The sequence below is a fragment of the Zea mays genome, chromosome 2 (genome assembly GCF_902167145.1).
Source record: "Zea mays cultivar B73 chromosome 2, Zm-B73-REFERENCE-NAM-5.0, whole genome shotgun sequence".
Classification (NCBI taxonomy): Eukaryota; Viridiplantae; Streptophyta; class Magnoliopsida; order Poales; family Poaceae; genus Zea; species Zea mays.
This window is the reverse complement of record NC_050097.1, coordinates 225,482,597-225,505,578: the sequence shown is the minus strand read 5'-3', so window position 1 is coordinate 225,505,578 and position 22,982 is coordinate 225,482,597. Positions and strand designations below refer to the sequence as shown.

Below are 22,982 nucleotides of genomic sequence, written 5' to 3'. Positions count from 1 at the left end.
GCACCTAAAAGGCATGGAAGGCGGAAGGCATCACACACCAGCATCAGTCCTGTCGTTAGTAACCCCGTTGTGCGGCTCGCGCCGGCGGTAGCAGCAACAGCAGGCGACCTTGGACACGCAGACGCCCATCTCGATCCAAGCGAGCCCGGAGACGGAGGGCGGAATAAAATCTTGAGGGCGATCTGCGCGGAACAGGAGCAAGCGGACCAGCACGCTGGTTGCTCAGAGCAGAATTCAAAGCCCGCCCGCCCGCTTGCCTGCCCGGATCTAAGCACAATACGGAGCAGCCCAAATGGAAGCGACGGAGCGACGAGCTTGTCACCTGCGGTGAGCAAGCAGAGCGGGTGGAATAGGAGGGGCACGGCGGAAGTGAGGACGGCGACCCGGCGGTAGTGGATGGGATCTTCTCTGGGTGGGAGGTAGGGGAGGTTTTGGGGCGGTGGCAGGGCGAGAATTCTAGGGGCGCGGCGAGATTTCCGGTGATGGGGACGACTGGTGGGCGGGGATGGTGGAGGCGGGGGCATGGAGCACGGTGGGGATGGAAGGGGCGCGGTAGGAGTATGGAAGGGGCGGGGGAGGCGGACGCATCGCACAGGCACGAGATTTCGGTGGCGAGGTGGAGGGGAGCGGACGCGCGGCAGAACCGTGTACCATCCACCACTGTGAACGCCTACGATAACCTCTTAAAGAGTAGTAGAGATTACTAACTCCATTTTCGAATATGTCCTACTTTATTTTTAACTAAAATGCCACAAATAAAAAGGACCGGTATCAACTAAAAACTAAGCAACCGGAGTCGGCAGTCAAGGTCAATTCCTCTTCCCCGCCGTGCGCGTGCAGATGGAGATCTGAGGAAGAAGAGAAGAGCTCAACTGCTGGTGCCTGGTGCTGACTGCTGACAGACGCAGCCGCCACCGCCCACCCACCCACAGCTTTGCTTTGCACGCGGTGAAGGAAAGAACCCATCTCACCGTCTGCCTTTCTCATCTCAGCTAATTGGAAAGAGAACTTGTCAACCAATATCAGCAGCGGGGATCAGGGAAGGAAGACGAAGGAGGGGATTCGAATCCGATCCGGTCGATTGCGGAGCTCGGGGCGATTCATGTCAAGAAGATGCTGCAGCGGGCGGCGAGCAACGCCTACTCGTGGTGGTGGGCGAGCCACATCCGGACCACCCAGTCCAAATGGCTCGACGCAAACCTCCAGGGTCAGTTCCCACATCTTCTTCATTCGTCTCCTGCTCTCCTGTCCTCTGATGACCGATCTTGTGTCGTGCGCAGATATGGAGAATCGAGTCAAGATCATGCTCAAACTCCTCGGACAGGAAGCCGATTCCTTTGGCAAGAGGGCCGAGATGTACTACCACACCAGGCCAGAGGTGATAAGCCATGTGGAGCAAGTCTACAGGGCTTACAGAGCTCTCGTCGAACGCTATGACCACATATCCAAGGAGCTCCATAAGGCCAACCACACCATCGCTACTGCTTGTCCAGAAGAGGTGCAGTATGCAATGTTAGAAGAGGAGGACCATGATTTCCCCAAAGCAATCACACCAATCAAGACACACAAGTCCTTGGTCCAAGAGATTCTCAACGCAAAGAGACAAGGTCCGTCAGGGTCAGGATGGAACAAGCCACCCTCCCATCCACGCATGAGCGCCGAGGAGGCACAAGAAGAGATCGGCAGACTTCAGAAATCTATACTTGTTCTGCAAACCGAGAAAGAGTATGTTAAGAGTTCCTATGAGAGTGGTATTGCTCGGTACCGGGAGATCGAGAAGCAGATTGCAGATACACAGAATGAAATCTGCCTTATTCAGGATAGATTTGATGCACATGCAGCCATCGGCGATGATGAAGCCCGTGCCTTGATGACAATAACAGCTCTTAGATCCTGTCAGGGAACCATAGCTGAGCTTGTACGTCATTTTGAGGAGTTGATCAAGCTTGCAGCTGTGGAGTTGGAAAAAACAAAGTCTCTACGAGCACAGCTGTATGCTATGATGGATGGCGACACTGACACATGTTCAAGAGAGGCAAGCAGCACAGACACGTCGGTGGTGGCAAGATCTTACCCAGTTACCAAGGCAATACTTGAGTTGCAGCCCATATATGAGAAACTTGACAAGTTTTTTTCCAGTGGGTCTGAATCCTCTGCGGAGGAGATCGCAGAGAATGTTGATGAACTTGTTGATAAAGTCATCAACTTGGAGCTCAAGTTCCCAAAACAGACAGCACAGATCAATCAACTCATACAAGAGAATGAAAACCTAAAGAATAAATTGGATGAGTTACAAGACGAGATGGCACTTCGTGATGACCAAAGTGAATTAAATGAACAGATCAAGCAATTAGAGGATGAGTTTAGCACAGTCCGAGTTCTTGAAAGATCAATTCTTGAGGAAGAAGCCTCTGTCAGCACAGGCTTTTCTGAAGTTTTTAGCTGCATAATTAATATCTCAAAGGCACTTGGATCTTTTGGCCCTGAAGACCTGCATAATTTGTCAGCTGCGGTAGAGGATGGTGCAATGGTTCCAAGAGACGTGTTCCTGGAGCAGTCTGCAGAAGAGAGCAAGGGTGGGGACTTCAGAGACATAGAGGCACCAACTCTAAGGCATAGTTTGGGCCAAGATAGAGAAGATGTCTCGGAAGTGGTTAGTGATAATGGTAATGATGGCATCCATGGCTCAAGGAATGCTAATGAGGAAATAATCCCTGGGAGTTGCTTAATGCAACAAGTTAGGTACAAATTGCGTCTACATTTTGATGACCATATTGATCCGCTTTTCAGTTCAGAAAATGAAAACATAGTTCACGATTCAGGTGAGGGCAATGTTGATAGCTCATCAGGAAAAGTATTTCAGAGTTCATCAGAAACTGAGAACGGAAGTAGAAACTTCCCTAATGGTGAAATTATGAGAGGTGAATATCCATTGGGAATAGTCGGACAGACTCATCTCCTCCACTCAGGTAGTATGGATCATTTAGACAGGAAATATGACTCTAATGAAGCTTCTCAGTCATTAATGGAAGTCGCTGAGGGAAATATTGATGATGGAAATTCTTTTTCCAGCAGTAGTGTAATCCAGGAGGAAGGACTTGGAGATAGTAAATCACAAAATACCAGTGGGCAGATTAGTCCAATTGCTTCCTCAGACTTGTACAGGTTAAAGGAATACGATTCCGTAGAAGAATCCTCATTTCCAAAAGCTACTTGTTTCAGTGGTGCTGATAAGAAGAGCCTGCACATGGGGCATGCAGATGAAGCAAAATCTGTTGAAGAATCGCCACACCAAGTTGATCAACTAAATGGGCCACAAAATATTGAAAGTTCGAACGAATGCAACCAAGTTGGATTGCTTAAAGAGGATGATTGCATTTCATTAGTTCATGTTGATAATGTCCATGATATGAAGAACATATATTCCTCAGAAGTGAGGGATGAAACTTCTATCTGTGCGCCAGCTGGAGATTATGAGCAAGTTCCGACGAATTCAGAGAGGAAGACTTCACATGGCAGAGAGCTTGCAAGCGAAGCAACTACCTCGAACAACCATGGAGGAAGGAGTCAGGGTGTAAAGTCTGGTTTGATGGGGGAGGACTTTGTACCTAGCTGGCAAGAATTTCTTCCTGATGGGCTTGAAGGTAAAGAAGCAATACTACTAGCTGATTGTACTTCAGTTCTGCGGAACTACAAAGAAACAAAGAGGAGGCTTAGCGAACTGGAAAGGAGAAACCAGGAGCATCTTGAAGAGACAAAGGCAGTTATACGGGAGTTAAGGAATGCAAATTCCATGAAGTATGTTGAGATACGGTCACTAAGGGATCTCCTGGATTCCTCAGAGGTGCCTCCAAGTAAAGCAGGTGGTAACTCAAACGGATTCTTAAGTTTGAGATCTTTTAGAGAAATTGACAGATCAATTGCCACTTTGGGTAGAGATATTTCTGCCGTGGAGGAAAACAGTTCTAGTAACATCGAGACACCTAACAACACGTCACTTCATAAAATGACGAGGTTCAGAAACGACATTGACGCTTTGGTGGAGGAAAATTTGCAGTTCCTGGTAAGGTATAGCATGGCTTGCTATCGCATGCAGGAGTTTGACAGAAGGTACCAGGAGGCACAGGACGAAATGGAAGATAATAAGTCTAGAGAACCAGATACTCCAGCAGAGCCCGGACCTGCTGAGAAGAAGTTGAGAGAGCTCCGAACTGAACTGGATGTATGGTTTGAGCAGAGCGCGCTTCTCGATCAAGAAGTGCAGCTTAAATCTGCGTCTCTTTGCAGAATGCAAGAGGAGATAGCGGAAGCCCTGCGTGGTAGCCTGGAGATGGACAGAGCCAGGTTTACACCATATGAAGCTGCCAAGTTTCAAGGCGAGGTCCTAAACATGCAGCAATCTACCAGCAAGATTGAGGGCGAGATGCAGGCAGCATCAGAACACATGAGGGGGCTTCAAGCCAAAGTTAGCCATGCTCTGGAGGGGCTACGTGAGAGTTTTGAGATTTCATCCCAACGCTTGTCGCGGCCAGAGACCGAAAGAAGCCACGAGAAACAATTCAAGCATTTTCCAAGTCGGACAAGGGTACCGTTGCGAAACTTCCTGTTTGGAACAAAGCGAAAGAAAAAATCAATATTTGCGTGCATCAATCCCACATTCCAGAAACAATTCAGCGATCTGTGAGGTGCGTGAGCGTGGGTACCATGACCATAGTTTTCCTTATTTTGAAAAAAATGACAAAATGAACCTGGGGTAGTTTTGTTCCCCAGAGTACATGCAAGCGCAGGTTTTGTTTGAATTTAGCTTGTGTTTGTTTGTAATGGTAATTTGTTCATTTGATTGAAATAAACAGGGTAAATTATTTGATACCGTTGAAATGTACTGTGTGTTGCCCCTGTTGTATTGGGCCTTGACACATCTAACTCTATTACTAATATCAGTCACAACTCTGGTTAAAGTTAGATTTAAACTCTTCTCAACATGGTATCTTAGCTAGGCTCCCCCCCCCCCCCACACACACACACCACCCCACCCACTCTCCTCCCTCAGCTGCCACCAAGTTGGACTAGGGACATTGTATGTAAGAGTAGTAGTGAAATACACCTGACTGAGATTGTCCACACAGCCCCTATACACCCCGGCTATTTGCTAGCAAAAACAAGATGGAACTCCTGCAACCAGGGGCGGACCCACAGGGGGCAAAGTGGGCATGCCCCCCCTAAAATTTTAAGATTACTTATATATGTAATATTATTTACTGTAAAATATAGAAAATTTAAAAGATAGGATAGGCCAAAATCAACCTCTATTGGCTTCTCTATGACAAAGTGTCAAGCCAAGGCCCAATAACATCCCACTCTCCCGCTTGTTAACATCATTGGCCCTGTTTGGATCCAAGGGCTAGAGCTAGTTTGGACTAGTTTATGCCAAACTAGCCCAAAAGTAGCCAAACAGGAGGGCTAGAGCCAGTTTTTTGCAACTAGCCCACCCCAAAAAACTCTCCCCACCAAGGGGTGATTATTGGGGCTAGTTTGTTGGAAGGCCCAACAAAATCCTTTTTTCTCTCTTATCCTTCCGCACGGGATCCGCACGTTCCTGGGTACGTTTCTTTTGTTGAACATGCAAAGATTTCCAGAGGACAAGCAAACTAGAATTATTGTTGCATGTATGGCTCTTCATAATTTTATTCGAGAGAGTAGAATTGCGGATCGAGAATTCGAAGCATGTGATGCCGATGAAAATTATAATCCAATGCCTAGTTCTGCAGCATCAACATGGCTAGAAGACGAACCTCTTGTTGAAGATGTCAACATGAATGCCTTCCGTGATGACTTAGCTCATGCTTTGTTTCATGGAGTGTAATTTTTTTAAATATTGATTAAGGACTTGTATGTTCGTATGGGACATCGCATTTGTATGCAGAAATTAATCTTATTGTGATTTGGATGTTTGATTTGTGAAAATAAATTTATTTGTGTTATTTGTGTGTGGGAGAAGCCACACAAGAGTTTGCCACACTAAATCCGGATAAAGAAAGGTTTAAATGAGACAAATGATTATAAAATACTCCCTCCGGTTTCCTATTAGTTGTCGTTTTGGATAAGGTTCGAGTCAAACTTATAAAATTTTGACTACAAATAACTATTTTGTTATTTAGTTTTGGAACCTAATATTTATATGCGTCAATTTGTCATAAAAAGTACTTTTATAAAAGTATAAATGTATTAAGAGTTCATTTGTATTTTAACAAAAAAACATTGGTCAAAGTTATATTTTGGAGACCGTGTCGTTGTCCTAAACGACAACTAATAGGAAACCGGAGGGAGTAGTATTTATTGTAAACTAGCCCTTTGATCCAAACACGTAGAGGGCTAGAGCTAGTTTGGGCTAGAGTTAGAGCTAGAAACTAGCTCTAGCTCTAGCCGGGCTTGAAGGATCCAAACAGGGCCATTGGTCATCCCGTCCGTTCTCTGTCAAGCCGCCACGGTTCCTTTCTTCGTTCTTCCCGTGTGATGTGGCGTTTGGTGTGGCCTTGTGCCCGTCGAGGTCCAGGCGTGGAACCCCAGCCCAGGCACGGCGGCGCCGGCGACTCGTGTGACTGCCCCTGTCCTAGCCCGGCGCAACGTTGCCCATGCCCCTGCGGCCCCAACGTCCAACCATCTTCCTTCTGTCTTCTGATCGGCGCAGCGTAGGCGCGCACCCTTTCCTCAGGCGCCGCTGCTCCCTATCACTGCTCTCATCAACAAGCAGTCCAGATCTTCAGGAAGGTAAGCACTAACCAAGCAGACAAGTTGTACGCCTGTGCTAGATTTGCAATTTTGCATAACTGAACTGGATTAGGTAAGTTCATAAGTAGTTGGTCTGTTGATGATTATTAATACTCTTCTACAAGCTAATTGAGTTGGCTCTATTATTACTTGTGTCAACGGCATGTGTTGAGAGAACATTTTTAGCTATTAATATAATTAAGAGAGAATTGCATAACAAGATTGAAGATGATTGGTTGAATGATTTAATGGTTTGCTTCACTGAGAAAGAGATCTTCAAATTCATTGATGATGAACTCATTATTCGACGATCTTCAAATTCATTGATGATGAACTCATTATTCGACGATTTCAACGTCTCAAAACTAAGAGACAATTGTGAGGTCAACAAAAACTTAACGGTATGTTTCTTTTTTATTTGTATGATTTACTTCTTTGAACTTGTATCATGTATTGATATAAAACTTGAATTCTATATGACAATAGTTATTTTACGGTGTTGGTTGATTTTGTCATATGGTTTCTTGGCCCTCCCTGAATTTTTGTCATGCTTCTGCCTGCAGACTTATCAAGGAACGCCACGATATAATATATTGATAGACAGTGATCCAAGACCATACATGACAACACTTTAGTTACACTAGATGATGTAGGAGAGCGAGCAAGACTCTGTCTAAAATTAAAGTCCATCTAGAGTCAAGCCACGCACTTATTCTTCTACATTACATGCTTAGGAATGCATACATACATACACATGTATAGAAGAAGAAGTTCCTTGTTTATTCTTTCCCGGTCAGGCAGTAGATTCTAGATGTGAAGAAACCAATGATGAAAAGGAAGGAGGCTGTGTTGTTGACCATATCAGTCCACACCACGAGAGAAGGAAGAATCATCAACCGCACGTCTAACTGTCAAGTGTTTTGAGTCCAAAGCGGCAACCATGCATGCCAGCAGAGGTGGAGTCGGAGTCAGTAGGGAGCTGAAGCCAGAGAGCAGCACAGCCACAGGGGAGGGGGGGGGGGGGTGTCGGTCATCTCTCTCTAGCTCCGTCCTGATTTTGCACAGCTTGCTTGACGAACTGTCCACGAACCCGTGGCCGCTGGTCGGCTAGCCTCTTTCTGCTCTGGTACCGCACCTGAAAATGGCAGACGGCCATCAGAAAGAAACCAGTCCTCCTATCCAATGCTCTCACTTCTTCTTAAACATATATGTAACTGAAAACAAATAAAGAAGAAAAATTAAGATGCAATTGCAAACAGGCTACCTTCTTCCCAAAGTTCCGGTCTTTCTTTTTCTCTCTATATTTCTTTAGCTGTGCTTGTCGCGGTGTCATGTTCGCAGCAAGCCGTCTGACATATGTGTCATTGCCACTGCCACTGCCACTCCCATTGCCATTGCCATTGCCACCTCCAACTCCACTTTTGTCCATGGCCTGTATCTCCGTTTCTGCCAGTCCAGCATTTGCAGCAGCCGTACTCCCATTGTTCTGCCCCTTGTTGCTGCCTGAGTTGCTCCCGGCTTTCACACCACCATAGTTATTTGTAGCTTGGCCTTCAAGTGGGGGATCAAATACGTTGGAGGAACCACATTGCAGGGCTCCTGACCCACCATTCTCAAAATGGACGCAGTGATTTCTGGCTGTATTTTCATCAGCCTTCGTTTTCCCTGCTGTTGCATTAGCTGGAACCATCCACTGCTGCACAGGATGGAACGCTGATGTGTATCCATTAGCCTTAATAGCAGAGGGCAACATGGGTTTTGTCACAACATCCTTTGTAGTGGAACCCATGTCATTGTCATTGCTACTGCCGTTGGAGCCTTGTTTTATCGGGGCAGCATCTGAATTTGACTTCATGTTGTAGGTAGAATCCGTTTTCACAGCCTCCGAGCTGTTATCATGCGGCGAACAGCTACCTACCAATCCTGTCCCACCTTGATTGGAAGCCGCAGATGTGTGGTACCTTGCAATAAAAGTGGTAACTGTTAGTACGTAACATACTGTTGCTCTCATAACTCACTAATGACACTGATATTATGTTTTGCACCTTGTAAAAGCCGACAGATTTGATCGTCTTAATACACAATTCCGTTGTTCGTCGTCTTTGACTGTATTTTTGTTGTTGGCACCATCTCCACATGATCTCGACCTCTTCAAACTCAGCTCAAGTGATGGCAAAACATACTTATCATTCTGGTTATTCTTACCTTTCCCTTCTGGCACTTTGGAAGAGAAATTAGGGGTATCTTCTGCAGCTCTTGCTGCCTGTGGGGTATCCATGTTTTTGGCCATTGAACCAATTAGGTCAGCAGCTCGAACAGTTGGCTCCTCTAAATTTTCCATCATTGATTCCTTTGAATTGTTTTCATGATCTGCTGCTTTGATGGATCTCCCATTTGGGGAAGATTGGTGACCCATATATAAATTTTCAGGGCCACCTATCTCCAGGTCCTTTCCCTTAAAGTCATCTGAAATCAACCATCAATCTTAATAGATAAAATGGCCAGCAAGTTTATTTATTTTGTAAAATTGCATAATGCACATCGGTTGAGCATGACATACCATTAGTGTTTTTTGGCTTCTTGCAGTTTCTGTTGCTCTTATCTGGTAGCCATCTGTTGCTACATATCTCTGACTTTGAGTGGATTACTTGCGCACAGGTACTATTGGGTGGATCGGCTAACTGATCCAGAGACGTAGCTTGTGGACTGTCGATCTCCACAGCAAGCTTAGTCCACGAGTTCTGTGCCTTATGACATATTAACCAGTAAACAAGTTAGAATGTGCCCATACTTTTTTTATATATATAGCAACTCTACTGGGGAACATTGCTTTGATTTTTGATATGTGTGTATATATATATTCATTTTCAAACTAAAATTAATTAATGGCTCAAGTTAATTGTTAAGAAACATTTGGATCGTAATCCATTACCACCCCTAGATACCTTAGCACAGAAAGCTAGAGCCACAAAACAGGTATGACTTAGTTCAAAAATAAATTATACATCAGTAACAAAAAAAATTCAGTTCATCGACAATTAGGCTATCTCCAGCAGCTTACCCATTTCCATCCTCATATTTAAACTCCACTCTGCGAACAGTGCAAAACAGTGTTTTGGATGACCATATGGGTGAACTGTTGGAAACAATCTTATAGAAAGAGTAGATTACCCTGTTCATAACCCATTAATGGAAATAAGTTGTGGTACGACAGTCTATTGCATGTTTCTAAAACCAAGATCCAACCTAGGAGAAACTAGGTGTTTTTTTCATTAAAAAGGAAAATAGAGAAATAGGCACTCAAATTCAAGCAGAGAGAGGACTTGTACCTTAGGTGATTGGGTACACGACCAACCTACCACCCAACCAGCTGAGCCATGTTTTAACACTTCAGGTCCAATATTTACTTCCTAGGCTTGGAGTTATACACTTTGTTAATAGTACTCAAATATTTAAAATCAAAGGTATTGATCAATGTTGTGTTGACGTGGTAGCCATCACCAACAAACAATCCACAATACTTTCTGGACCTATTTATCATGCAGCATATGCATACTGACCTAGTGCTCCTGACAATCATAAAAATGAACTTACCATTCTCTGAACGCCACCCAACCCCACTAGATCGTTTAAATCCTGCCAACATAAAATCATCATAGTTTATCCTAACACATACATGTGCTTGCAAGGTTTGACAAGAAACCATATAGCTTTATGTTTCCAAGACTACAAATTTGAAATTATGCACGTCTTTTGCCTCATAAGTGTTTTTTAGGAAACTTTGCCTCATAAATAATCCACACACCACAAATGTCGTCTTTCACACATTACCAAGCTCTGTCTTCCCTGTGTATTTTTTCATGCTTAGGGCTTGTTCGTTTAGGGGTGGATTGGAAGGGATTCCCCTCCAATCTCTCTCAATCCACCTCAAACCGAATAAACTCTTATGTGTATCGGTATACGATTATTAAAGGTTACTGTATATATCACTCCTAAGTTACAAAATGTTCTCATGTGGGACTGACAAATGGCATCGAGAACGTCAGTGGCAAACATGAAAAATTTCAAAATTGGTTCTTACGTGTATGAGCTTCTGACATCAAAACTCATTGATTGTGCATATGAAAAAATCATTTGTTTCTGAACCAAATAGTTGATCTCCAGCTTTTCCACAGACAAATATTTCTAAATGGATTTGGAATAAAGAACTGGTTACATTGAACCCTTGCTACTATATAAGTAAAAGTGCGAATGCAACTAGAGTAACCTATAAATGTATAAAAATACAAGGGGTAATATAAGATATGTAACTCTCATGTGTGTTCAAGAAAAAGGTAAGACATTACAATCGACACTTTTTTGTCCTAAAAATAGAAAAGATGAAAGATGAATTTAAGTGTGTTAGGTGAAATAAAACCGCATCGCATGCATTCTCTAGTTCATGTGCAAATTTTTAGAATTGAATGAGGATCCGAAGTAATTTACTCATTTATTTCAACCAGGAATGTAGTACCTCTAGCATATATAGAAATAGTTATCCTAAGAAAACAACATTTAGTAATTTCTAATTCTGTGGTCACGCGAAAGGGCATCTAGCCGAGTTGGTTAGGTGGTCTGGTAGCACTCCTCAGGTTCTGGGTTCGACTCCTCATATGAGCGAATTTCAGGTTGTGATTAAAAAATCCCTTCGCCTGTCCCACGCCAAAGCACATGCCTAAGGCCCGATCGTGGTCGCGGTTGTATGGGTGGCGCCAAAGCACATGCCTAAGGCCCGATCGTGGTCGCGGTTGTATGGGTGGGGCAGGGGTTCGAGGGCTTTATCCGGTGGCTGTCTTACCCCCGCAGGTCGAGTTTTAATTATGTGGTTATAAATGGCAATTAAATTTAGCTGCTATGTAATTTAACCTCTATTACATTCCATTTGGTGATTATAGGCAATTGTGCCAAAAAATTTCTTGTATTCTAAGTGTTACTATGTTCATACCTTGAACAACATGATAACAGCATCTAATAAGCTTTAGAGAAGTAAAAAATTATCAAAACCCATACTTGAGTGCCACTGCCATTATCACTGTCATCCCTTGCATTAAGTCCCATGCCTGCTTCGTCATCGTTGCTACCACTGTTGTTACCGGATTCATTGACACCTTTTGATTTGGCACACTTCTGGGTCTGAATGCCACTTTCACTTCCACTACCACTGGACTGAGTTCCAAACAAGTAAACTCTTGTTAGAGTAAATACACAAATTTACCCAGAGAACCATGAATAAAGTAAAAAAAACTTGAGTAATCCTTGAAACTGAAGCAACAATTATCACTTGACAGTTTTTTTTTCAAGAAAGTATAATATTCAAACCAGACCATGAACAACTTACGCTGTGACACCGTTGTCTCCATACATGCTGCCAAAGGTTCTTAAGTTCATTCTTACGTATAGGCTTGACCAAAAAGTCAACAGCACCTTTTGACAGACATTTAAAGACTGTACTCATATCATCACTCGAAGACATCACTGCACAAAAACCACATCGGTGTAGCAGCTAAAAGCATTGGAACTAAATAAATCAAGAAAGCAACATTTTGATCATGATATGAACTACACTGTACAGAGGAAAGTTACTTACTAATCACTGGAATATTCTTGAAAATATTGTGTCTCATGATCCTACTCAGCAGAGAAATCCCAGATACACCGGGCATAAAAACCTCAGTCAAAACAAGATCTATGTTGTTTCCCTTATCTTCAAGATAAGCCCATGCTTGCTGGCCATTTTTGGCAGAGATAACTGAAAAAGGTTGGATAGCACAACTAAACTTTTAAAAGAACACCAGTCGGTCAAAGAAAATAGAAAATTATTTATATATATCTATGGGACCCGCGTGGCCCATGGAGCTGCACAGGGAGGTTGACCCGCGTCACCCATGTATGAGTATACACCCAACGGTCCATCACCCGAACCACCCTGGCGCGCGCGTCGCGTGCCCGACCATGCCCCCACGTGGCTTTGCCCAAGCCACATGTCGGCCCCTCCCCACATGCAGCTCTCCCTCTGCGCCACACATCGACTCTATAGGGCCGCACATTAAGTTATTTTCCCTTCTATTTCAAACATTGCAGTGTACATTAAGTCATTCTATCATCTTTTTATGTATACTTAGACATTCCTTGTCATTAGTTCAGTTATTCTAGGCAATACTAAGTCATTCTAGCGTCCAGACAACATTAAGTCATTCAGAGTCCAAGCAAAGTCATTCAAACATTCAATCAATGTTAAGTCATTCTAACAAATATTAAGTCGTTTTGTAGAAAACATTAAGTTATTATTGTTTTTAGCCATTTTTTGGGTTTTCTTAGACATTTTCTTATTTCATTGGTTCAGTCATTCCAGAAAATATTAAGCCATTCTAGACTACATTAAGTCATTTCAGGTAGGGTGGCTCGGCTCGACTCTTGCGTAGGGGGTGGCTCGGTCGGTCGGCTAGGCGAGCGCGGGGCGGCTCGGTTGCCCGGTTGGGCGGGCGCTGGGGGGGGACTAGCTCGGCTGGGCCAGCGGGTGAGTGTGCAAGGTGGTTCAGAACCCTAGGTGATGAATAGATCTGCCCTATATATATATATACACACACACATATATATATATATATATATATATATATATATATATATATATATATATATAATGTGTGTGTGTGAGAGAGAGAGAGAGATGGAAACACATGGGCTAGGCCAAGGCCCATTACAAAAGAGAACATACACACAAATCTAACAACCTCCACTCCCTCCTCAATTGAAACTGTAGCCGACTCTTCTTAGTGAAATGCCACACAGATCTCCTGCGTCGTTCGAGAAAAAATGAAACTCTAGCCACGACAGATGTTAAGACTGAAGTGAAACTCCTAGAATAGTGAGGAGGGAAGACCCTTGGTGAAGATGTCGATAAACTGTGAGTTCGTCGAGATGTGATGGACTTAGACGTCCCCGACAACAACACACTCACGGAAAAGTGGAGGTCGATCTCAACATGCTTCGTGTGCTGATAATGGAAGGGGTTGCCGGTGAGGTAGACAGTGCTGACATTGTCGCGGTATATCAGGGTACTCAAGATGAGGGGGCTATGAAGCTCCTGGAGAAGCTAGCGCATCCAGCTCGCCTTAGTCACCCCATTAGCAACAGCCTGGCACTCAGACCAGCACTGGAGCGGGAGACCACAGGCTGTCGCTTGGAGGACCAAGAGATCGGATTGGCCCCAAGAAAGACCACATAGTCGAAAGTCGACCTGCGAGTGTTCGGGCATCCGGCCCAATTGGTGTTGGTGTAGACTATCAGCTCATGGGTAGAGAAGCGGAAGGTGGAAATCATAGTCGATAGTGCCTCGAAGATACCGGGATCCGCTTGACTGCACCCAAGTGCACCTCACGGGGATCATGCATATAATGGCAAACTTGTTGAACGACATATACGATGTCAAGCCTAGTGAAGGTGAGAGACTAAAGAGCACCGGTGAAGCTCCTAGGTGGTGGGGTCACTGACAGGAGCACCATCATCAAAGAGCTTGGCCTGCGTGCCAACCGGGGTTACACAGGGCTTGCAGTCCATCATGCGAGGCCCCCTCGAGGATGTCTAGGGTGTATAGCCGCTGCTAGAGGAAGAGACGAAGAGCCCCGGAGTGAGGCTCAACGACAATCCCTAGAAAGTGAAGGGGCCCCAAATCCTTCATGGCGAACTCATGCTGAAGAGCGATGATGAACAAAGATGTGTCCGACTTGGCCTCCAGAAAACTAAGAGAGAGCAAGTATGCGACAAAGAGGTTGTACCAAGCGCGAGGAGTTTGCTTCAGACCATAAATGGACTTATTGAGCTTGCAGACCATATCGAGATGAACATGATCAACAAAGCCAGTAGGTTGATTGCAGTAGACAACCTCAGTGAGGGTTCTATGAAGAAAGGCATTCTTGACATCCAGTTGATGAACCGACCAAGAACGGGAGAGGGCCAAAGTGAGGATTGTACAAACGGTAGCAGGTGTCGTAGTAAACGCTAGGGTGCAGGGTAAACCCTGGAGAACCCAACGGACCTTGTACCAATCTAAAGAACCATCCGCTTTCCATCCACTAGTAGTCTCGCACGAGGATCCGCGCTGGTAGGGAGGCCCACGCCTGCATAAGGGTGGTCACCGATGGGTGGGGTGCGCGAGGGGCAGCTCCAACGACCTATAGGGGGGCGGTGGCACCTGCAGAGGCACGATTGGAGCCTAGGGAAAAGAGGCGATGACTACAAGGGTTGGAAAGACACCAGCAAAGACCAACTATGAGAAAGGGGTGAGGAGAGAAGAGGGGAGGCAGAGGAAGGTGGAGGGCCAGCCATGGCTGCACGGCCAGCAAGGCCCGGGACGGCTAGGGGGAAGAAGCACTGGCTAGATACCATGTTAGGAGAGGGAAAACCCTAACCCTTTCCATCTTATATATATGTATATATATAGAAATACATGGGCTAGGCCAAGGCCCATTACAATAGAGAACACACACAATAATCTAACAATAAAAATGCTTGGAAAGGGTCTTTTTAAAAGAATACAGGTGAAGGCTTAAGGAATGTCACGAAACAGTTCCATTGTGGTTATTTCAAACAAGATTACATGAGAAAAAATCGGACGGTGGGGGAAAGACCGCCCCCACGGTATTTCACTAAGAAGAGATGAACCGGAGCCCGACTGAGAAAAGCCACAAAAGATAGCCCCCTCATTCATGGGAATGCCACCCTTTATGGTTTGGGCCTTGACCCATGCTTTGAAGCCTAACCCACATGACCAGCCCCTTACACGAGGGCCCGCCCACCATAGGTCGGTTCACCTATGCCAACCAAGGGAACCAGCGAGTGACGTTTTTTAACCTTAGTCTGAAATTTGATCCCATGGGGAGTCGAACCCAGGACCTAAGGAATGCTACTCAAACCACCTAATCAAGATTACAACATGAGATGTGCCAACTAATGAATATCAATTAATGTTCTATTGCCCCCACAATGTATGATGGACAAAGGTTTTGGAACTTATCTTTCATGTTCCCAAACACTCCATCAACTTCGTGTAAATCAAATGGTTGGCCAAATATGGTTGTGTTAGACTGCTATGTATATGTTATGGGCCTAGACCCTAGTCCATATCACCTATTAGGGTTTCCTGTATATGTAATCCTCTAGTCCTCAATACAAAGCTCCGTTTTTCTCCCTCTCTAACATGGTATCCGATGTCTCTTAGTCCCTACCAACCATTACCGCCATTGCCATGGTTGGCCTTAGCCAGTTGCCACTTCCCTCCATGGCTAGCGCCACCTCTGCCCCCTCTGGCTGCTCCTGAGCCTCAATGGCTTCTCTCCTCTCCCATGCACCTCTATCACACGACCTTGCGTCAAGCGCTGGCCCTGGCGCCAGCCATCAGCCGTTGGCAGCCCTCTCCTCCCCTACGCTGCCACAACTGTGGTGTGCCCCTGCATCAGGTGTTGGCCCTGGCGCTAGCCACCCATTGTCGTACTTCACAGCCTCTGCCTTCACCTCTGTTGATGGGCAACTGCCGCCAATAGAGCCCTCTATGCCAACCTTTGCTTTGCTCTCGGCAGCGACGGTCAGCGTCATGTCTGTCTCCATTGTCCCCTCTACTCCCCATCCGGCCAACAACCTACCTATAGGAACTGGTTTTTGCAGCCGATGGTCTAGGCCTCGCTGGCTACGACAGCATTAGGCTCACCAACTTTGGTCTGGGCATCCAACCAGCTATCGGTCTTTGTGCCTCGGGTGTGCCACTCCCCAATGGACAGGGCCTAAGCTCCGACCTGCTACTCTTGCCACTGCCACCTCCCCCTATGTGCTCTGCAAGCCTAGGTGTCGCTGCTCTTGGTCTTAGTGTTGCAATGGTTGCTGCTCCTCTTCACCTAACTTCGTCGGCCGCTACTCCTTCCTCCAACTTCACTGTTGCCCACTCCACCCTCGTTGGGTCTCTCGTGGTTACCAAGGCTGTTGTAGCCGCTGTCTAGGAGCGCGAGTGGGTGGCTGCCCTCGTAAGGGAACAGGAGTGCAGTGATGTGGACGCCCTCGCTCGTCAACTCGTGAAGGCTAAGCGGCATCTCGATGGTCCTTCCTGCTCTCGAACCACCCCTGCACTACCTGTGGTTGATCCACCGGTAGCATACAAAGTTGTGGTCGTAGCCATCCTCCATGCCCAAGCGACGGGTATATAGAACATCTGGTCCCTAGCTAGTTCCTGTCCTCCTCGACCCAACCTTCTACATCTGTTGGCGCGACCTCGTCCTCCTCCCTTGCAACGTTTCGCCCTCGGTGACCATGTCCTCACCGATACGACATACCCTCCTTGCGACGGATGGATAGTATAGTCCTGTCCAAGATCCTGAGGCCCGTTACGGTAGAGCTCTAGGATGTCGTCCATGAGTGTGGTGGCATTGTGCGCTAGGCCTAGGTTGCCATCGAGAGGAATAGTTCCTCGGCAACTAAGGCCCATGCTCTGCACCTCAACGCCACCTTCGTGCAGGGCGACCGCTCTATCATCGAGTACTATCATCAGATGAATGACGTGGCAGACTCTCTCCATGATCTCGAAGAGCCTGTCTCCACTCGTATAGTCGTACTCTCGCCCTCAGGCCTCAACCTTATGTGAGGCCTCAACGAGCGCTACAACAACCTACGGACCTGGATCACCCGTTTCGTGCCCTTTCTGTCCTTCCACAAGGTTTGCAATGACCTTATCCTCAAGGTCACAAAGAGCCTCGCTTCGCACCGACACCACCACTGCTCTCGTCAACTCTAGCTCTAGTGGCAACACACATCTAGTTCCCTCCGCTCCTGCTTCAGGACGGGGGTGTTCGTCCTCACGCTCGTCTGTCGCTCTAGCGCACCTTCTTGCACTGTCCAGCTCATCTCTCTACAACTCGTGGACATGTTGCATCTCTCTATGACCCAGACCGTCCCCAGGTGGTGCCCCACAATGCTCACCATAGCCCCAATCGGCTCTCCTCACAATGCCCGACGTGGGGTGCCCTATCGATAGTCATCCCTCAGCCCCGACGATCTCCTCATAGAGCTAGACGTCTTTCTCGATACTGACCCCATGTCTCCCTCTAGATAGCCACCTCTATTTTTCCCCTGCAGGTTTGTCGCCTCCACCGCTCCTGCCTGTGGCCCCAGTGCCCCAGCGAATCCACTTGCGGCCTCGGCGCTCCAAGTGGCCCCGACCATGCCCCAAGTTGTGCTATTGTTCCTAGTTATGTGGTGTGCGATACCGCCATCTCCCATCAGGTCTCCCATGCCCTCATGGTCCCAGTCGTAGCCCTAGATTCACCGGTTGTGTCCTCTCTGGTGGCGACATCAGTACCCTCGTCTGCACTGTCTCACATCGCCAACCCAATGCGTGTCTATCAGCGATGTGCATGGGAGGGTGCACCACCTCGCTCTCTGGCTAAGCTGACGGTGTATCGCCCCCCTTCACTGCAAACCCACCATGTCCACTCGATGGTGACTCGTAGGGACGCTGACGTTCTTTGCCCTGTCGAGTATTGACCACATTATGCTCTCTATGGCATCCTCTGCGCTGGTGTCCCCCGTGCCATCTTCCATCCATTGCGCGCTCGTCAATCCTCACTGGCGTCGTGCCATAGAGGAAGAGTAGGGATGGAAACGATCGAAAACGATATTGTTTATACGAAAACAATTGTCAAACAGTCGGTCGGAAATTCACCTAGTTTCATAATTAATCTACTTATTAACGACTACAATATGACGTTGACAAAAAAATTAAATTCATTTTTTAAATATGGTAATGTTTGGAAACGGTATTGTATTTACGGAAGCGGTACGGTTACGAGGCCCCCGTTACGGAATTTTTTGTTTTGATTTTTATCCCCAAGGAAGAATACAACACCCTTCGTGCCAACCACACCTGGGACTTGGTGCCACGCCCTCCAGGTGGCAATGTGGTGACTGGCAAGTGGGTCTAGACACATAAGCTGTGAGTTCTTAGGGCATTCACATAGCGCGGGAGTCGACTATGATAAGACCTTCAGTCCATTGGTGAAGCCCTATACTATCCTGACAATCCTCTCACTAGCGTTGTCTCGTTCTCGATGGATCCACTAGCTAGATGTCAAGAATGCATTTCCTCACACCACCCTTAAAAAGACAATATATTGGAGCTAGTCCACTAGATTTGTTGACTTCGCTCACCCCGACTTGGTCTATAGGATCAACAAGATTTTATATGGCCTGAAGCAATTATCCCAGGCTTGGTACAACCGGTTTGCTTCCCACTTAGTCTCCTTGGGATTCACGGAGGCTAAGTTTGATACTTCCCTATTCATCTATCAAAGTGGCAGTTACACCATGTATCTCCTGTACGTTGACGTCATTGTCCTCACTATCTCTACCTTGACTCTTCTACATTGGGTCATCACTGCTCTTCAGCATGAGTTATCAATGAAGGATCTAGGCCCTCTTCTTCATTTCCTAAGCATTACTGTCGACCATCGCTCGGATGGACTGTTTCTTCAGCAATGGTAGTACACTCTAGATATCTTGGAGCGTGTTGGCTGCGGAATTGTAAGTCGTGTGTGACTCTGGTAGACACACAAGCAAAGGTATTTGGTTACAGTCCTCCAGTGAGCGACCCCACAATATACTGGAGCCTTGTCAGTGCCCTATAGTATCTCACCTTCACCAGGCCTAACCTTGCCTATGCGGTCGGGTAGGTATGCCTCCACATGCATGATCCCTGGGGAGCCGCATCTGATAGTGATAGTCGCCTAGAGGGGGGGTGAATAGGGCGAAACTGAAATTTACAAATATAAACACAACTACAAGCCGGGTTAGCGTTAGAAATATAAACGAGTCCGAGAGAGAGGGCGCAAAACAAATCCCAAGCGAATAAGCAAGTGAGACACGGAGATTTGTTTTACCGAGGTTCGGTTCTTGCAAACCTACTCCCCGTTGAGGAGGCCACAAAGGCCGGGTCTCTTTCAACCCTTCCCTCTCTCAAACGGTCCCTCGGACCGAGTGAGCTTCTCTTCTCTAATCAAAGCCGGGAACAAAAACTTCCCCGCAAGGGCCACCACACAATTGGTGCCTCTTGCCTTGATTACAATGGAGTTGTGATCTCAAGAACAAGTGAGAAAGAAAAGAAGCAATCCAAGCGCAAGAGCTCAAATGAACACGGCAAATCACTCTCACTAGTCACTAGGGCTTTGTGTGGAATTGGAGAGGATTTGATCTCTTTAGTGTGTCTAGAATTGAATGCTAGAGCTCTTGTAGTAGTTGAGAAGTGGAAAACTTGGATCCAATGAATGGTGGGGTGGTTGGGGTATTTATAGCCCCAACCACCAAACTTGACCGTTGGCTGGAGGTGTCTGCGCGATGGTGCACCGGACAGTCCGGTGCACACCGGACAGTCCGGTGCCCCTGCCACGTCATCACTGCCGTTGGATTCTGACCGTTGGAGCTTCTGACTTGTGGGCCCGCCTGGGTGTCCGGTGCACACCGGACATGCACTGTTTGATGTCCGGTGCACCGGCATGGGCGATTCTGACTTCTGCGCGCGCTGTGCGCGCATTAAATGCTCCGCAGGGAGCCGTTGGCGCCGCAGGGAGCCGTTGCTCCGCTGGCACACCGGACAGTCCGGTGCACACCGGACAGTCCGGTGAATTATAGCGGAGCGGCTGCCACGCGAACCCGAGGCTGGCGAGTTCTGGAGGCCGCGCTTCCTTGGAGCACCGGACATGTCCGGTGCACACCGGACAGTCCGGTGAATTATAGCGCGCCGGCTTCCGAGAAATCCCGAAGGTGAAGAGTTTGAGTCTGAGTCCCCTGGTGCACCGGACAGGTACTGTTCACTGTCCGGTGGCGCACCGGACAGTCCGGTGCGCCAGACCAGGGGTGCCCTCGGTTGCCCCTTTGCTCCTTTATTGAATCCAAAACTTGGTCTTTTTATTGGCTGAGTGTGAACCTTTTACACCTGTATAATCTATACACTTGGGCAAACTAGTTAGTCCAAAGATTTGTGTTGGGCAATTCAACCACCAAAATTATTTAGGAACTAGGTGTAAGCCTAATTCCCTTTCAATCTCCCCCTTTTTGGTGATTGATGCCAACACAAACCAAAGCAAATAGAGATGTGCATAATTGAACTAGTTTGCATAATGTAAGTGTAAAGGTTGCTTGGAATTGAGCCAATATAACTACTTTACAGGATATGCATGGAATGTTTCTTTCTTTATTTAGCATTTTGGACCACGTTTGCACCACGAGTTTTATTTTTGCAAATTCTTTTGTAAATCCTTTTCAAAGTTCTTTTCCCCCTGTTTCAAATGCTTTTCCTTTGACTAAACAAAACTCCCCCTAAAAGAGATCCACCTCTTAGTGTTCAAGAGGGTTTTGATATACCATTTTTGAAATACTACTTTCTCCCCCTTTTGAACACAATAGGATACCAAATGATAAATACTTTTTGGAAAGCACTAAGTTTTTGAATTTGGTGGTGGTGGTGCGGTCCTTTTGCTTTGGGCTCATTTCTCCCCCTTTTTGGCATGAATCGCCAAAAACGGAATCATTAGAGCCCTCGAAGTAATTTCTTCCCTTTGGTCATAAGTAAATGAGTTAAGATTATACCAAAGACGAAGTCCGGTCCTTTTGCTTTTGAGCTTTTACTCTCTCCCCACGGATGAAGTCCTTTTCTTTGATGCTCATTTCTCCCCAAAGAATAGAGAGTTGCTCGGAGTGATGGCGAAGTATGAGATACGGAGTGGAAGCCTTTGTCTTCGCCGAAGACTCCAATTCCCTTTCAATATACCTATGACTTGGTTTGAAATAGACTTGAAAACACATTAGTCATAGCATATAAAAGAGATATGATCAAAGGTATTCAAATGAGCTATGTGTGCAAGCTAGCAAAAGAAATTTCTAGAATCAAGAATATTGAGCTCATGCCTAAGTCTGGTAAAAGATTGTTCATCAAGTGGCTTGGTAAAGATATCGGCTAATTGATCTTTAGTGTTAATGTAAGAAATCTCGATATCCCCCTTTTGTTGGTGATCCCTAAGAAAATGATACCGAATGGCTATGTGCTTAGTGCGGCTATGCTCGACGGGATTGTCGGCCATTTTAATTGCACTCTCATTATCACATAGCAAAGGGACTTTGGTTAATTTGTAACCGTAGTCCCGCAGGGTTTGCCTCATCCAAAGCAATTGCGCGCAACAATGTCCTGCGGCAATGTACTCGGCTTCGGCGGTGGAAAGAGCGACCGAATTTTGCTTCTTTGAAGCCCAAGACACCAAGGATCTTCCCAAGAACTGGCAAGTCCCTGATGTGCTCTTCCTATTAATTTTGCACCCCGCCCAATCGGCATCCGAATAACCAATCAAATCAAATGTGGATCCCCGAGGGTACCAAAGCCCAAACTTAGGTGTGTAAGCCAAATATCTCAAGATTCGTTTTACGGCCGTAAGGTGGGATTCCTTAGGGTCGGATTGGAATCTTGCACACATGCAAACGGAAAGCATAATGTCCGGTCGAGATGCACATAAATAAAGCAATGAACCAATCATCGACCGGTATACCTTTTGATCCACGGACTTACCTCCCGTGTCGAGGTCGAGATGCCCATTAGTTCCCATGGGTGTCTTGATGGGTTTGGCATCCTTCATCCCAAACTTGGTTAGAATGTCTTGAGTGTACTTCGTTTGGCTAATGAAGGTGCCCTCTTGGAGTTGCTTGACTTGGAATCCTAGAAAATACTTCAACTCCCCCATCATCGACATCTCGAATTTCTGTGACATGATCCTACTAAACTCTTCACATGTAGACTCGTTAGTAGACCCAAATATAATATCATCAACATAAATTTGGCATACGAACAAGTCATTTTCAAGAGTTTTAGTAAAGAGTGTAGGATCGGCCTTGCCAACTTTGAAGCCATTAGCAATAAGGAAATCTCTTAGGCATTCATACCATGCTCTTGGGGCTTGCTTGAGCCCATAAAACGCCTTAGAGAGCCTATAGACATGGTTAGGGTACTCACTGTCTTCAAAGCCGGGAGGTTGCTCAACATAGACCTCTTCCTTGATCGGTCCGTTGAGGAAGGCACTTTTCACGTCCATTTGATAGAGCTTAAAGCCATGGTAAGTAGCATAGGCCAATAATATACGAATTGACTCAAGCCT

General features: G+C 46.2%; 2 protein-coding genes and 1 long non-coding RNA gene across 6 annotated transcripts in view; 2 read left to right on the top strand and 1 right to left on the bottom strand.

The window, feature by feature from the left end:
- The first annotated feature begins 723 nt into the window (after positions 1 to 723).
- On the top strand, positions 724 to 4,916 carry LOC103647964 (protein NETWORKED 2A). 2 transcript variants are annotated; one of them, XM_008672474.4, is made up of 3 exons: positions 790 to 885; positions 993 to 1,207; positions 1,281 to 4,916. In XM_008672474.4, exons 2-3 carry the CDS (start codon positions 1,114 to 1,116, stop codon positions 4,682 to 4,684), a joined length of 3,498 nt encoding a protein of 1,165 aa, XP_008670696.1. In that variant the 5' UTR covers positions 790 to 885; positions 993 to 1,113; the 3' UTR covers positions 4,685 to 4,916. The 2 variants fall into 2 exon arrangements, with proteins under 2 accessions (XP_008670695.1, XP_008670696.1); XM_008672473.2 differs by having other exon boundaries at positions 724 to 1,207.
- A 1,466-nt stretch (positions 4,917 to 6,382) lies between these two features.
- Positions 6,383 to 9,790, top strand: LOC103647962 (uncharacterized). Its single transcript, XR_563146.4, has 2 exons — positions 6,383 to 7,169; positions 9,427 to 9,790. It is a non-coding gene; the product is annotated as an uncharacterized lncRNA (long non-coding RNA).
- The window catches only part of LOC103647963 (two-component response regulator-like PRR37), a 37,621-nt gene continuing 21,969 nt past the window's right edge, over positions 7,331 to 22,982 (bottom strand). The window contains exons 4-12 of one of the 3 annotated variants that reach the window (XM_008672470.3): positions 12,395 to 12,556; positions 12,146 to 12,282; positions 11,818 to 11,973; positions 10,363 to 10,404; positions 10,098 to 10,178; positions 9,329 to 9,515; positions 8,814 to 9,234; positions 8,033 to 8,729; positions 7,331 to 7,903 (exon numbers count right to left, since the gene is read on the bottom strand). In XM_008672470.3, coding sequence (XP_008670692.1) covers positions 7,799 to 7,903; positions 8,033 to 8,729; positions 8,814 to 9,234; positions 9,329 to 9,515; positions 10,098 to 10,178; positions 10,363 to 10,404; positions 11,818 to 11,973; positions 12,146 to 12,282; positions 12,395 to 12,556 — 1,988 coding nt within the window. In that variant the 3' untranslated portion in view covers positions 7,331 to 7,798. The remainder of the gene's footprint in view (positions 7,904 to 8,032; positions 8,730 to 8,813; positions 9,235 to 9,328; positions 9,516 to 10,097; positions 10,179 to 10,362; positions 10,405 to 11,817; positions 11,974 to 12,145; positions 12,283 to 12,394; positions 12,557 to 22,982) is intronic. The other 2 variants (XM_008672471.3, XM_008672472.3) reach the window with 2 other exon arrangements.